At 45.6% G+C, this 12,057-nt stretch overlaps 1 protein-coding gene across 2 annotated transcripts; it reads right to left on the bottom strand.

Moving 5' to 3' along the window:
* Nucleotides 1–261: 261 nt before the first annotated feature.
* pde9ac (phosphodiesterase 9ac) lies at nucleotides 262–11,612 on the bottom strand. Of its 2 annotated transcripts, XM_053872616.1 has the most exons (19): nucleotides 11,334–11,472; nucleotides 10,103–10,173; nucleotides 8,703–8,780; nucleotides 8,549–8,592; nucleotides 8,427–8,481; nucleotides 7,955–8,025; nucleotides 7,804–7,891; nucleotides 7,646–7,727; nucleotides 7,510–7,584; nucleotides 7,050–7,136; nucleotides 6,873–6,977; nucleotides 6,710–6,792; nucleotides 5,566–5,722; nucleotides 5,319–5,432; nucleotides 4,282–4,386; nucleotides 4,085–4,213; nucleotides 3,932–4,027; nucleotides 3,150–3,236; nucleotides 262–1,207 (listed from the first exon to the last, which is right to left on the bottom strand). In XM_053872616.1, the coding sequence occupies exons 1-18, from the start codon at nucleotides 11,400–11,402 to the stop codon at nucleotides 3,186–3,188; spliced, it is 1,560 nt and encodes a 519-aa protein (XP_053728591.1). In that variant the 5' UTR covers nucleotides 11,403–11,472; the 3' UTR covers nucleotides 262–1,207; nucleotides 3,150–3,185. The 2 variants fall into 2 exon arrangements, 1 of the variants encoding a protein (XP_053728591.1); XR_008415668.1 differs by having other exon boundaries at nucleotides 1,140–1,207; nucleotides 3,150–4,027; nucleotides 11,334–11,612.
* Nucleotides 11,613–12,057: the final 445 nt, after the last annotated feature.

Genomic DNA, 12,057 nt, shown 5'->3' with positions numbered 1-12,057 from the left:
CAGAGGCATTCGGAACCAAGAGACATGATCTCCAAGGGTCCGTCCTGGGGTCTCCTCCTACTTGGAAACTCTACCAGAGAGATGTCCCGGACACATACTGGGATCCGCCATTGTTCCTTCCTTCCTTCACTCGTGAAACCCTCCAGCAGGAAGGCTGGAGCCATCCAGGCTAAACATAGTTAAAGAACAGAGTTTTGGACTAGTGGAGGAAATCAGAGCACCTGGAGGAAACAGGCAAAAAAACCCAGTATTGAACTCAACAAATAAGTGGACAAACATTAGCGGATTTGTTTTTGTTTATTGCTTCGGAACATCAATTTACAATTTTGCGGCCAAAACCCACCTCATTTTGAAAGAATTTTTGAAAAACCTTTTGAGCTGATATTTTTGTGGTGACAAAAAAATAAAGTCATACTGGATGTTGGCTGCACAACAAACTGAAAACCATATAGACAACATCTTTGGTGAGTCACACAGTGCGTTACTCGTATTATCGCTACAAGTGTGTGCATGTGTGTGTGTGAGACCAACCATCAAGCTGGACGCAAAATAAACACAATAAAACACCGCAGACTGGCGGGAAGGAGAGCAGCCGGCGCTGAGGGGGGGGGGGGACGGAACTGGGAAACTATTTCTCTACACCATCGAGCCGAGGACACTTGAAGTAGACCAAAGAAACAGGGAGGGAAATTTCACTTCTGAGCGAACCTAGAGTTGAATAACAGATTTGTTCTTCCACCCAGTTCAAGTTTAACCCAAAGGAGCGAGACTCATCTGAAAATGTTTGGGAATTTTTCAAATATTTGTACTTCATGGATATTAACTCAGTTTCTCTGCCTGACTGTCCAAGTCCAGGGGAGTCAAAGCACAATTATTCCAGACAGTATCCACGTGAAGGCACCGTCCAGAACCTGCTTGGAAAACTTGAAATATGAAATACCCTAAACACCTTCAACAAACACCACAAAATGGACTCCATCTTGGATTCTCCTCCAAAGGCTTTCAGCTCTAGTCAATAAATAAAAGACATAAAGACAGAGTGATGTCAACTCCTCTCCTCTTTGGCTACATGCATTCTATCTCACTAAGTGGTGTCTCCATATCTACGTGGAGTTGGATGGAGCCTCACTGCGTCGTCTTCTGGACACCAAGCCTCCAGTCATGTTCTCTTAAAGTCTCTCCTGGTTTTGATCATAAAGGAAGACCCCTGTGATGGAACCAGATAGAGAATCAGAGCGATGGCAGTGGATGGACTTGAAGAGAGAGAGGAGGAAATCTAAAGGTACGTTCACACCAAAGGCAATGAGGCGACACCGAGGCACATCTGAAAGGTGTCCCTTTCCCTGCTCGCGCAAGTCGTATACTCAAAGCTTTAGAATATTCGGAGTCCGTCAGATCCAGTCGTGTCGGGAGTCGTGAATTCAGATCAGCGCCACGATCACTGTCACTTCAATTTCACTTCCTCTTGTTGAGCTATTTTCCCTTGCTTCTAAAATTGGGGCTCTGATGGGTGAATGCTCCACAATGTGTGCCTTTGACCCAACAAATCTCACTGGATATGCTTTGAAGTTACTGGCGACGGTCTCATGAGGCTTCGTGAAACAGTGCCCACATTTTCAGAGCCCACTACATGGTGGTCTCTGCCAAAAATCTTTGGGTTTGAACCACCATTTAAATGAAACCTCACCTCACCAACAGCGCCACCTACTGAGCTGTGAAAACCAGGACACTGTTTCATGAAGCCCCATCAGTCCATTACTAGCTACAACCCTGCTGTCGCCCCAACACCGAGTGTAGCGTGTCTGACGCCTGGATCATGTTTGGTGTGAATGAACCGTGAGAGAAAGACAGGAGGGTTAGACAGTCGTGCTTTCAGCTGCAGAAACCAGACCTGAGCCATGGAACTGACATGAGTCAGCGAAAGGAGTGAGAAGTTGCATCCAGTGCTGAGAGCCCGGGGGAACTCAACATCATTGGAGACCAATATTAGCCCTGGAACTCGGACTGACTGCTGTCTGAGATTCCTCTACTTTCCCTGCTCAACTTAGTAGCGATGACTTTTCATGGCAACAACAAATTCCGTCTGCTACAGTCACTGTTCGGACTGTGTTGGACAGCGATGGGCGGCATTTTTCACTCGCTGCTTTGGCGGGCGAAGCTAGACGGAAGCATCACAATGTGACAAACGTGCTCGGCTTTGGAAGATATGGACATTAAATGTGAACGTTGCGAGAGCCAAGAGTCTCTATAGACGCCATCGCACGACTGATGCTTGAGTCCATGAATGAGCTCAAGGTCGTGAGGGGAAGCAACTTGTCCTTCCAATACGGTGAGCTTCACCTCTCCAGAATTTCTGTCAAACACCAAGTGTTTACCAGCACAGCGGTGACTCTGCTCACCACTTTTTAGCATGATGACAGAGATGCCATACTTTGAGGTACAAATGCGATCTGACATCTGACCTCTAGTGGTGAGCCCAACCGTTTGACCACTGGAAACTATATTTTAGTAGCACTTGTGGATTTACTACAAGGACACTTTGTTCAGGCTGATTCAGATTTTTGGGCCTGAAAAATAGAGTGTGTGAGCGGCACTTGACCTCAGGTGACCCATCCTGTGGTCACCATGGAGATGTGTCCTGCTCAGAAAACACCCCCCTCCACAGGCTTTACCTCACCAACGCTCTGGCTTTTCCCCACAGAAACAGAGATACATGCCAGTCAAATGAGTTTCTCAGGAGTTAGGTGGGCAGAAAGTCACTGACGGAGCTTGATAGCTTCTGTTCCAGGGCTCTCATGGGATGTTTGAGACAGTTTTGAGCTGGAGTGGCTTTGGAAATCTGGTTGTTTAATATTTGGAGTGTCAAATTATCTTCAGCCTAGATGCAACTTTTCACCCTTTTTTCTGATAAACTTGGATATGGAACAGCTCTCGGGGGGGAAAGGCCCAGACCAAGTTGTGGCCATGAACTTGTCACTGCAAAAGAAAACACACCATGAGCATTTTCATCTCTGTGGTCGTCAGCCAACATCGCAACATTCGAACACAGCAAGTCACTTGTCATGGGAAGTGACCCGTGACTACAGGCTGAACACAGAGATGAAGATGCGTCACACTGGAGGAGTGGAGGACCAGTCGCTGTTACTTACACGGACACCAGATACAGCACTCATTCACTGCAGAGCTTACTTCTTCTTCCCGCCTAATGACATATTTTCAGTTTTTTTCTTCTGTGCCTCATTGAACAAAAGACACACCTTTATGTTAGCAAGCTGTTTGATGTGTGTGCGTGGCTGAGAGCATGTGCCACCCCACCCACGCCAAACAGATGACATCAAACGTGACACACTTCCTGTTTGAGTTGATGTGCAGGAGCACTCCTGCAAGTTAGCTTCACAATGTTGGCAAAACACAGGCAATAGCAGACGTCCTGGATCAGACCCATATCTACCCTGGTTACCACCTATTTTACCACTTTATCGTGTTAACAACACGCTTCCCTTTCGCTCTCGAAACCACCCTTCTGCAGTCCCACCCTGCCTGCACTCTCCTCTCCGCCTTCCTTGCTCACTGTGCATTGTTCTGGATGATTCCAAAAAGATTGACTCTTTCATCTTGACTCCCCGTGTCTCACTCTTTTACCATCCTCCCTCCCACAGCACTAAGCACAAGTATCTTCTTACCATCATGCCAGAGACTAACACTGTTTACACTCCATTGCCTGTTTGTGTCATAACACTAGCTTCCCAAGCTGTGGCTCTTGAGGTTCTCCGGAATCATTCACCACTTTTTCTATCAGTAAATTGTAACAGCCACCATAAACAGATGCAGTAGCGTGTTGAGTGGTTTGATTATCAAAGTAAATGAGCGCAACAATATGAGACACAAGAAAAGGCCACGTTAGACACAGGTGGAGACAGAAAGGTTCTACCTCTGTCATGGCATCATCGATTTGCTTCAACTCCTCGTAGTGATCGCGCGAGTCCCTCAGAGGCTGCACCATGATCTCCTCGATTTGAGGGAAAAGCTGAGAGAAAAGTCCATTACTGTGATGGCAAACCTACACACGCAGGAGCAGGTCTACCTTCATGACTGTTTCAAACATGGGAATCAGGACGAACTTGATGAATCCGATCTGAGCCGTGGGTTTCGTGACTTTGTCTCGGTCCATGAAGGGAGCGACGGGAAGACCTTCGGACTTCTCCCTGTCGCTCTGAGAGGCAGCAAGGTTCAGTGAGACAGGTCAGGGGGCAGCAGCGTTCATAAGGTGCCGGGTGTCACCTGCATGAAGTACTCCTCCAGCAGACAATCCACCCATGGCTCAGCCACTTCGGTCGGCCTCACCTCGTTCGAAATGTCACAGCACTTGATTAAGACCATTTTCAGCTGAAACACACACAAGAAAGTAAAAAAATTATGAATTAAAATTCATGTATTTTAAATACTGCATTTGTTTCAGAGCCATGAAGAACATCAATCTCAAATCAAAGTGAGGGCATAACTTCCGTAACACGTAAAGATTTACTTTTTAACAAGGTTCAAGTTGTGGGCTGAAAAAAAAAACGTGACTTGTGGTGCACTGTCTTTTTGGTAAAAACTTCATTAGATTCTCAAACTCTTGTGGGCCACTTAAAATGATAAGTGGGCCAGTTTTGGCCCTCAGGCCTTGAGTTTGACATATTCAGTCAACAGTAGGTGGGTGTAATATTACTCCAGCTGTTTGTATCATGACTTCAGTTTTTTTCTCTGTTCTCTAAGCATCATCAGGGCCTTCCAAAGGACACACAATGACACCGCACATTTGTGATGGGCAGATAGGGTTTCATGAAACACTGTCCCTCTTTTTTTAGCTGGCGCTGTTGGTTTAAAAATGTGGTAAAGTTTCATTGCAACGGTTGGTAAAATCCAACGCTTTTTGAGCAGAGAGTGACATCTAGTGGCCGCAAAAAATAGGGACACTGTTTCATGAAGCCTCACCAGCCCATCACTACTGCACATACACAATATGAACAGAGCTGGAAAGGTCACCGGCAGTGGGATGGAGCAATAAGGTCATATCAGGTAGGCAAAGCATCCACAACCTGAGGCACAAAGGTCACCACTGAAGCTGCATAAAAAGGCATTTTAAAAAAAGAGTAAAAAGATTCCTGAATGTCCTGCATGGAGACATTGTGATTTTCACCGCCCCTCACTTCGGTAGCACTCGGCCTGACTCCATAGACAAAGGTCCGCTTGTGTTAAGGTCAGGTCGAGTGTTCACCACAGAAAGCGGCTGATGCCTAGCAGGGATGCCACGTGACCTTGTTTAATGTACATACACAGGTCACATGCTCCTCATTGGTGAAGTCAAAGTTGTCCACTTTTTGCTTGAAGGAGTCCAGAATCTCTCCGTGCCGAGCCATATCAGTGGCCAGGATCAGGGTGATGATCGCCTGATGTGGAGACAATGAAGTTGAAGGGTGTTTTTGACTAAATGTAGCTGATTTTGTCATGGAATATTGTTTTTTTTTTATTCAGTTATAATTCAAAGAGACATGCAGGTAAATGATCAGTGGCAAACGTCACCTGTCGGATCTGTTTGAAGGCCTCTGGATCCACGTTAGCAAAGACGTTACACTCAGGAAGCGAGAGGATCTGAAAAGCGACGGCACAATGGTGGTTCTCCAGAGGGGAGATGTCGTTGTAGCGCACGGCGAGCTCCGTGCGCGCGTTGATTTGATACCTGGTTAATGACAGAGGAACATGAAGGAATCATCCCACACACTGTCGCAGGCAACGCAGCACCGACTGGCACAGAACCTTGGCTAGAAGAGCACCCAGACAGTGTCTGAGCAAAAAGCAAAAACCCTTTTTCAAAGGTCATTGACATTATCGGTGGTAAAATTCAGTTTAACTGGACAGCAGGGGGCAGTAGCATTTTAACACGACACAAGTTGAGACAAACTATTCTTAATTGTTTTTTTAAATATTTTTTTTAAATACTAGTTTTATCAGCAAATGTAATGAAAACCACACAAACTACAAACAGTTTGACATTAAAAAAACAACAAAACAAATTCAATTTAAAAAGTACAGCAACAGTAGATAACAGACAACATATTAACACTCAACACATGTTGAAAACACTCTCTAGAAACAAAGAAAATAAAGTAAATATGACTCAATCTCCACTCAGCACACTGAGATCGAGTCAGGAAGTGACGTCATGAACCGATGAATCGGTTAGCTTGGTGGCTAAAGCTACAGACAGACACTGTGATCTGCAGCAGAAGCAGTCAAAAACCCCAACCAACGAGTCGATTAGCTGTACAAACCTTCTGTAAAAGCTCACTGCTGCGCTCTATTTCTGACTGGCATATCTCCGCCAGTCAGCTTCAGAACACAGTGACCTCAGGTGCTCAAAGAGGAGAGGTGTAGCCAAGAAATCGAGATCGTCCAGGAATTGTTGAATCATGAATTGAGATCGATTTATCGCCCGATGAAAAGATTTGGATGACCAAAACGTAATCGTCATGTCCCACCAGCAGCCCTCCCTGACGTTAAGTCTGTTTAAGACCGCAACACCTCCTGGCCGGACGTAATTGTTTTCACAGCACCAAAGCTTCCACAGTCCACTGACGTGGTTTGGAAGATGTCAAACACAGCGAGAGTGGTTTCACTTACTGGCTGCTCTACCTGTCAAGACAAGACGCAGAACAATGGCGCTTACGTGTTGTTGTAGCCAGGGTGGTCCAGGTCATGACACACTGCAGCTGTCATGAGAATGCCCATGTCTGTCAGGGTCAGTTTCTCCTGGAAAAACAAAAAAACAAAAGTGTAATTCAGCCAGGAAAAGGTTGGCGACACCGTCCGTAGCAACGTGGCGGCCTCACCTGCAGGTTGCAGAGGTGGATCATGCCGTACATCATCTGGCTGACGCAAAAACAGTGGCGGAAGTTGTGGAAAGGGTTGTTGCGGTAGTTTTCTTGAATTGCCAGCTAAGAGAAATGGATTAAGTCACATCGAAGTAGAAGACGATACTTGTTTTTTTGGCATCCCTGTACAGTTACCAGCCAGCGCTTCAGGGTGATGGGGTTCATGTTAAACTCTTTCACTAGACCCAAGTCATGGTACATGTACTCCAGACAGCTCAGCATCTGAAATGTGAACACGTCATTCATCGAGCGTCATGGTCAATAGCAGAAGGTTCACCCACACCTTTAAAAAAAAAAAAAATCCTGAAACGTATTCCTCAGCTAATGGAAGGGGATGCGTTGACTGTCAGAATGGAGATGGAGGAAGGAAGGTAGCGCTTGCTGACACAAGGAGGACGACAATAACCTCTGCCATAAACATTAACGGGACGCTCTCATCGTCCGTGTAGAAACTGAATTCTGGCCACGGATCCAAGTGCTTGTATGTATTTTATACTACACTACAGAACGTCCTCTTACAGGACAGCAACAACAGGACCTCACAAAACACTGAAACCTAAACTGAATATTAACCAGGGCGAAGATGCCAACCCACCTCATTGTGCTCCCAGTGCCAGACATCAAAGGTGGGCTTCTTCAACGCCTCAATGGTCTCTTGAGAGAGTGTGTACTGAGGACAAACACAGAACCCTGATCAATGTCTGGAGGCCATCAACACCGGCTCTCCTCACCTTCGGATAGTTGGGCACGTCTCGTCTGGGAGTGACCTTCTTCCCATCGTCGGAGAAGTTGTATTTGCACGGGCAGTTTGACCTGAGGAAAAGAGGGAGCAGTTTTTCAGGCTTGACCATGTGCAGGCCACCAAAGCAGCGTATAAACCTCACGTCACCTGCCGCCGCCCCTGGACGTCATCTCATCTCTCAGCTTCTTCAGATCGTTCTTGCACTTCTCGATTTCCACCACCTTCAGTCCCTCCACTGAGCACAGACGCAGGACAGTCAGCTGACATGTTTGTCCGGAGACATTCCCAGAGCTCTTACGTTCCACTCTCTTCTCCAGCATCGCCAGCCTGTTCGTCACCTCAGTCTTCAGTTCATTTATCCGAAAAGCTCTGGGGAGGAAAATAACGGCAGGAACGCTGATTTACTTGGTCCCACAGTCAAGAAGGAAATGACAATTGAATCCTGGAAGAATCTGGAGCTGGTTAAGTCCAAACTGTTGAAACCTGAACCATGAAAGTGCACTGATGAATCAGAGTCCTATGAGTTCATATTGTAATAAAATTTAAAATAAACAGAAGATTTTCATATGAGCAGAAAGCAGCAGTGGCGTTGCCACAATAAGTGCTAATGCAACAGGTGACATGTTCTCTTGTATGGGTTGAAATATAACAAAAGAAATGCTTGAGCCGCTTATTCTTCAGAATCAAGGTGTTGGGAAAGCGAGTGTGTGTGTGGGGCATGTGTGCGGTTAAGGGCAGCCAAAGCCAAACATAAAGACGGAAGGTGTCACCTGCTGAACTGATCAGCCACCTGGGACAACACGTTCTGGAACATGTCTTCCTTCTCTGTGAGACAGGAAACGGGTGAGAATAACGCGACCTCAAAGCCCTGTTTGATGCAGCGAGGTCTTACCTCCAAGTTGGCCAGTAGACAGCGGGACCACTTTGTACAGTGAGCTGTAAGTGAAATCATGATTATTTCCTCTCGCTCTGACCTTCATGCGCACGTTCAAGTCACCAGCTTAAAACAAGCAGCACAGATCTACAGTGCATGTTACTCAGCTCACCTTGGAGTGTTGGTGGGCATCGTGGGATCTATGGAGACTAAAGCACCTTCTGGATCCACCATCATGATGGCAGTGTGCCTAGACAAAAAAATACAGGTGAGCCACCGCTCACTTAAGCCATCTCACTTATTTTGTTTTAGTTAGAATCAGGGATGCTCCGATCGATTGGTCACTGTTCATGATCGGCCGATTTATTTCAATCTGTCATGTAAAGTTAGCATCCTGCAGCACATGCGCGGGAAAATGCTGCGCAGGGAAGCGCCTTCAAATGAAACACGCCAGCACTTGATGGAGCGTGGAGAGTTTTCTGGGCTCATGAAAGTGAGAGCGCGGATTCCTCAGCAGATGTTAGCGCAGCTGACGCTTAGCAACACCCGCGTGACATTCGGAATGATAAGAAATAATCATTCATTTCATCGAGCAGGATGAGCAGCCTTTCTCAGGTGTCGTTCATGTGGAGACGGAAACTGAAACAGACGGATCCGTCGCCGTTTTGGAGTCAAGTGCAGCGTTTGTGAGCCACCTGAATCTGAAACTTTCGAAAACAGTGGAAACTTTCATAAATGCAGTGCTCTCTGTCTCAAAGTCCTGCTACAGTATGTCAATACTTCACAGACACAGCACAGTTTCTAGAGATTCACCTGCGACGTCTCACATCGATTTAAATGTTTTCCAATCGTCCCTTTGACAGAATAGTTGCTGCATTCAGCAAGGTTTTTCTATTTTTGCCTCCTTAAAGAGGTATATAAAAATGTGTGTGAATCAAAATGATTTAAAGTTCATGTTTTCATATCATGTACACAGAAGGTCTCATCATTTAGATTACAAATTCATTGTCAATCCATGTGATCGGTATCAGTGATCAGAGCCTCCCTAGTTACAATTCATTTTATCAATGGTGCTAAACACCAGGAATAAACATATAAATAAATAAGCTTTTTCCTTATTCAGATCTGCACCCTCACTTGTGCCTGAGTGAACCTCTGCAGTTCAAACACTGAAAGCCAGAGCAGGTCTTGACTGATATTCTCCAGGACTAATGGTGTCAGAAGTGGGCTGTTCGTATGAGAAGGACCAGCAGGAATAATGGTGTGAGAGACTGGAAAGAGACTGTGACAGTGGCGTTCAGACAGGGTGGTGTGAATACTGAGTCTGTGAGTGAAGCTTATCGGGAAGGAAAAAGGAAACTTGAGGTCGAATATTTTCATTACGTTGAACGTAACTGACGTGCCAGTAACACACCAGATTTGCCAGGATTTGACCAACAAAAACTACTTTCATTGGTCTTGAGAAGAGACTTAAAGATGCTGCCCTGGAGGATGAAAAACTAATAAACGTCATCCGTCGCCAGTCGTGTACATTCATAAAACCCCACTTGGAATAAAGGACGAGGTGCAAACCTGGGGATGTTTGAAGAGGAACATAAAAGCTCCTTGATGTCACAAGGACTACAGTGTCGACTGAAAACCACCTGCAACACACAGAAAAAGAGATTCACCTATGCTAGTCAGACCATGATGATGACGATGATGATGATGTGGTGCTGCATCTTTAAACCAGCAGGTGTGAGGGACAAACAGAGCCTAAGGCTGCGGCAGGCTCTTGACCAGACATGTGTCATCAGCAGCACCTACTTAAACCTCTCCAGATGAGAGGACCAGTGGGCGTTGTATTCATCAGAAGCAGCCAACACATTTGTGGCAACCATGAGCCCTTCTGCCCCTTGTGTCTATGAACACATACGAACACGGTGCAGGGACGGAGGCCACTCCGTATTAACCTGCCTCCTTTAACTGCACTTCACCGACGAGGAAGGTGTGAGCAACAGGTGCTTGGTTGTGTCAGAAACACCTGAATGACAGACGCCTCATCGTGAGCTAATTTTAGCTTCACCTCAGGAGAAACGCGTCCTCTGAGAATTCCTGCTGTGTCACCAAAAAAAGGGGAGAAATTATTTGGATATTTTATTGGTTTTACTTTACAAGTGTCAATGAATGAACTCAAAAGGTCTGTGAAGCCAAGGATTAAAAGCGTCGCACTTGTTTCTCCAACCTTTTGTCCTTTCATTTGAATCTTCAGAGGTGGCAACCTTGATCTGTTGACTTCACCATTGTACTTTATCGGAGAAGCTGTTGCAAAAACAACTTGTCCTACAAGTTGACAGCTTGAAACAGTCATTATTATTATTAGTAGTAGTAGTAGTTGCAGCAACATTTGTCCGATTTATGTGCCATTAAAAACCTAACTCAAAAGTGAAATGATTTCAAATTTTGAATATCACAATTCCTATTTTTCCCTAGCATTAACACAGCCCTGAAAGGCATCCTAAGAAGTAAAGCCTAACTGGGTTTTAAAGCACATCATTTCAACTCTAATGTTTAGCTTCGCAGTCCTCTTTTGGCACTTCATTTAAGTAGATTATAAATGTCTTTTTAATTCAATTTTCCCGTTCCTTATTATGGTACTTTTAATGAGTTTCAACTCAATTAAACCACTTTATTTCACGTGTCGTCCCATAATCTTTGTAGGCTAAGAAGGAACTTTTTAACCTCTGCGTCCATCACACCCAGATCAAACAGGACGTCAGAGAACAAATACGACTGAGATCATTTGGTCTGGAGTCAGACTCACCTTTTGCACTTTGCCATCCACATCCAGATAGATGGACTTGGGCGCATAGGAGGAGGAGCTGGAGCCCATGTTGACCTCCCTCTCCTCTCTTACACACCCCAACTGATGCCAAAACAGCAACACGGATGCAGTGAAGTTACAAGCACAGTGTCACGTCCCAGCTGATCCACTGCATCCAAAACTGAGTAGAAAATGCTCCGAAGGATTTATCTGAGGAGCAAATCAGACAAGAGAGCATTCACTGTCAAGATTGTCTTCTTGAGTAGACTAGAAAATATTGTATTTTACCCCAAAACCCGACGGAGCGCAGTCACACAAAAGCAACTCACGATGCCAGCAACTCAGTTCCCTCTGGAAGGTGATGTCCTGGGTGCTGAGGAGGCAGCTGACTCACATGCAAACATAAAGACACAGCAAAGAAGGCGGCAGAGCAGCATCTAGCAGAGGCTGCGTGTGACAGAAGACCAGGAAGGTGATGTGCAGAGGAGCAGGAGGGGTATTGGAGTACTATGATTATAACGGGCACTCTTACAGGTTGCCAGGGGACCGTTACTATGGTGAAAAAATAAGACAACCCAAATGTCTTAAGCGGAGCCTTGTTACCCCCCCTTGATCACACACTCACACATCAATGGCAAAAAAAAAAAGAAGAAATTTATGCAACAGACTTTGTATTTCAGGTCAAAATAAAGTGTCACCAGAAGAGCAGAAACCAGACCATCAC

Source organism: Synchiropus splendidus, chromosome 8 (genome assembly GCF_027744825.2).
Source record: "Synchiropus splendidus isolate RoL2022-P1 chromosome 8, RoL_Sspl_1.0, whole genome shotgun sequence".
Lineage (NCBI taxonomy): Eukaryota > Metazoa > Chordata > Actinopteri > Syngnathiformes > Callionymidae > Synchiropus > Synchiropus splendidus.
Note: the sequence above shows the minus strand (reverse complement) of the source record. Positions and strands in the feature narration are given on the sequence as shown.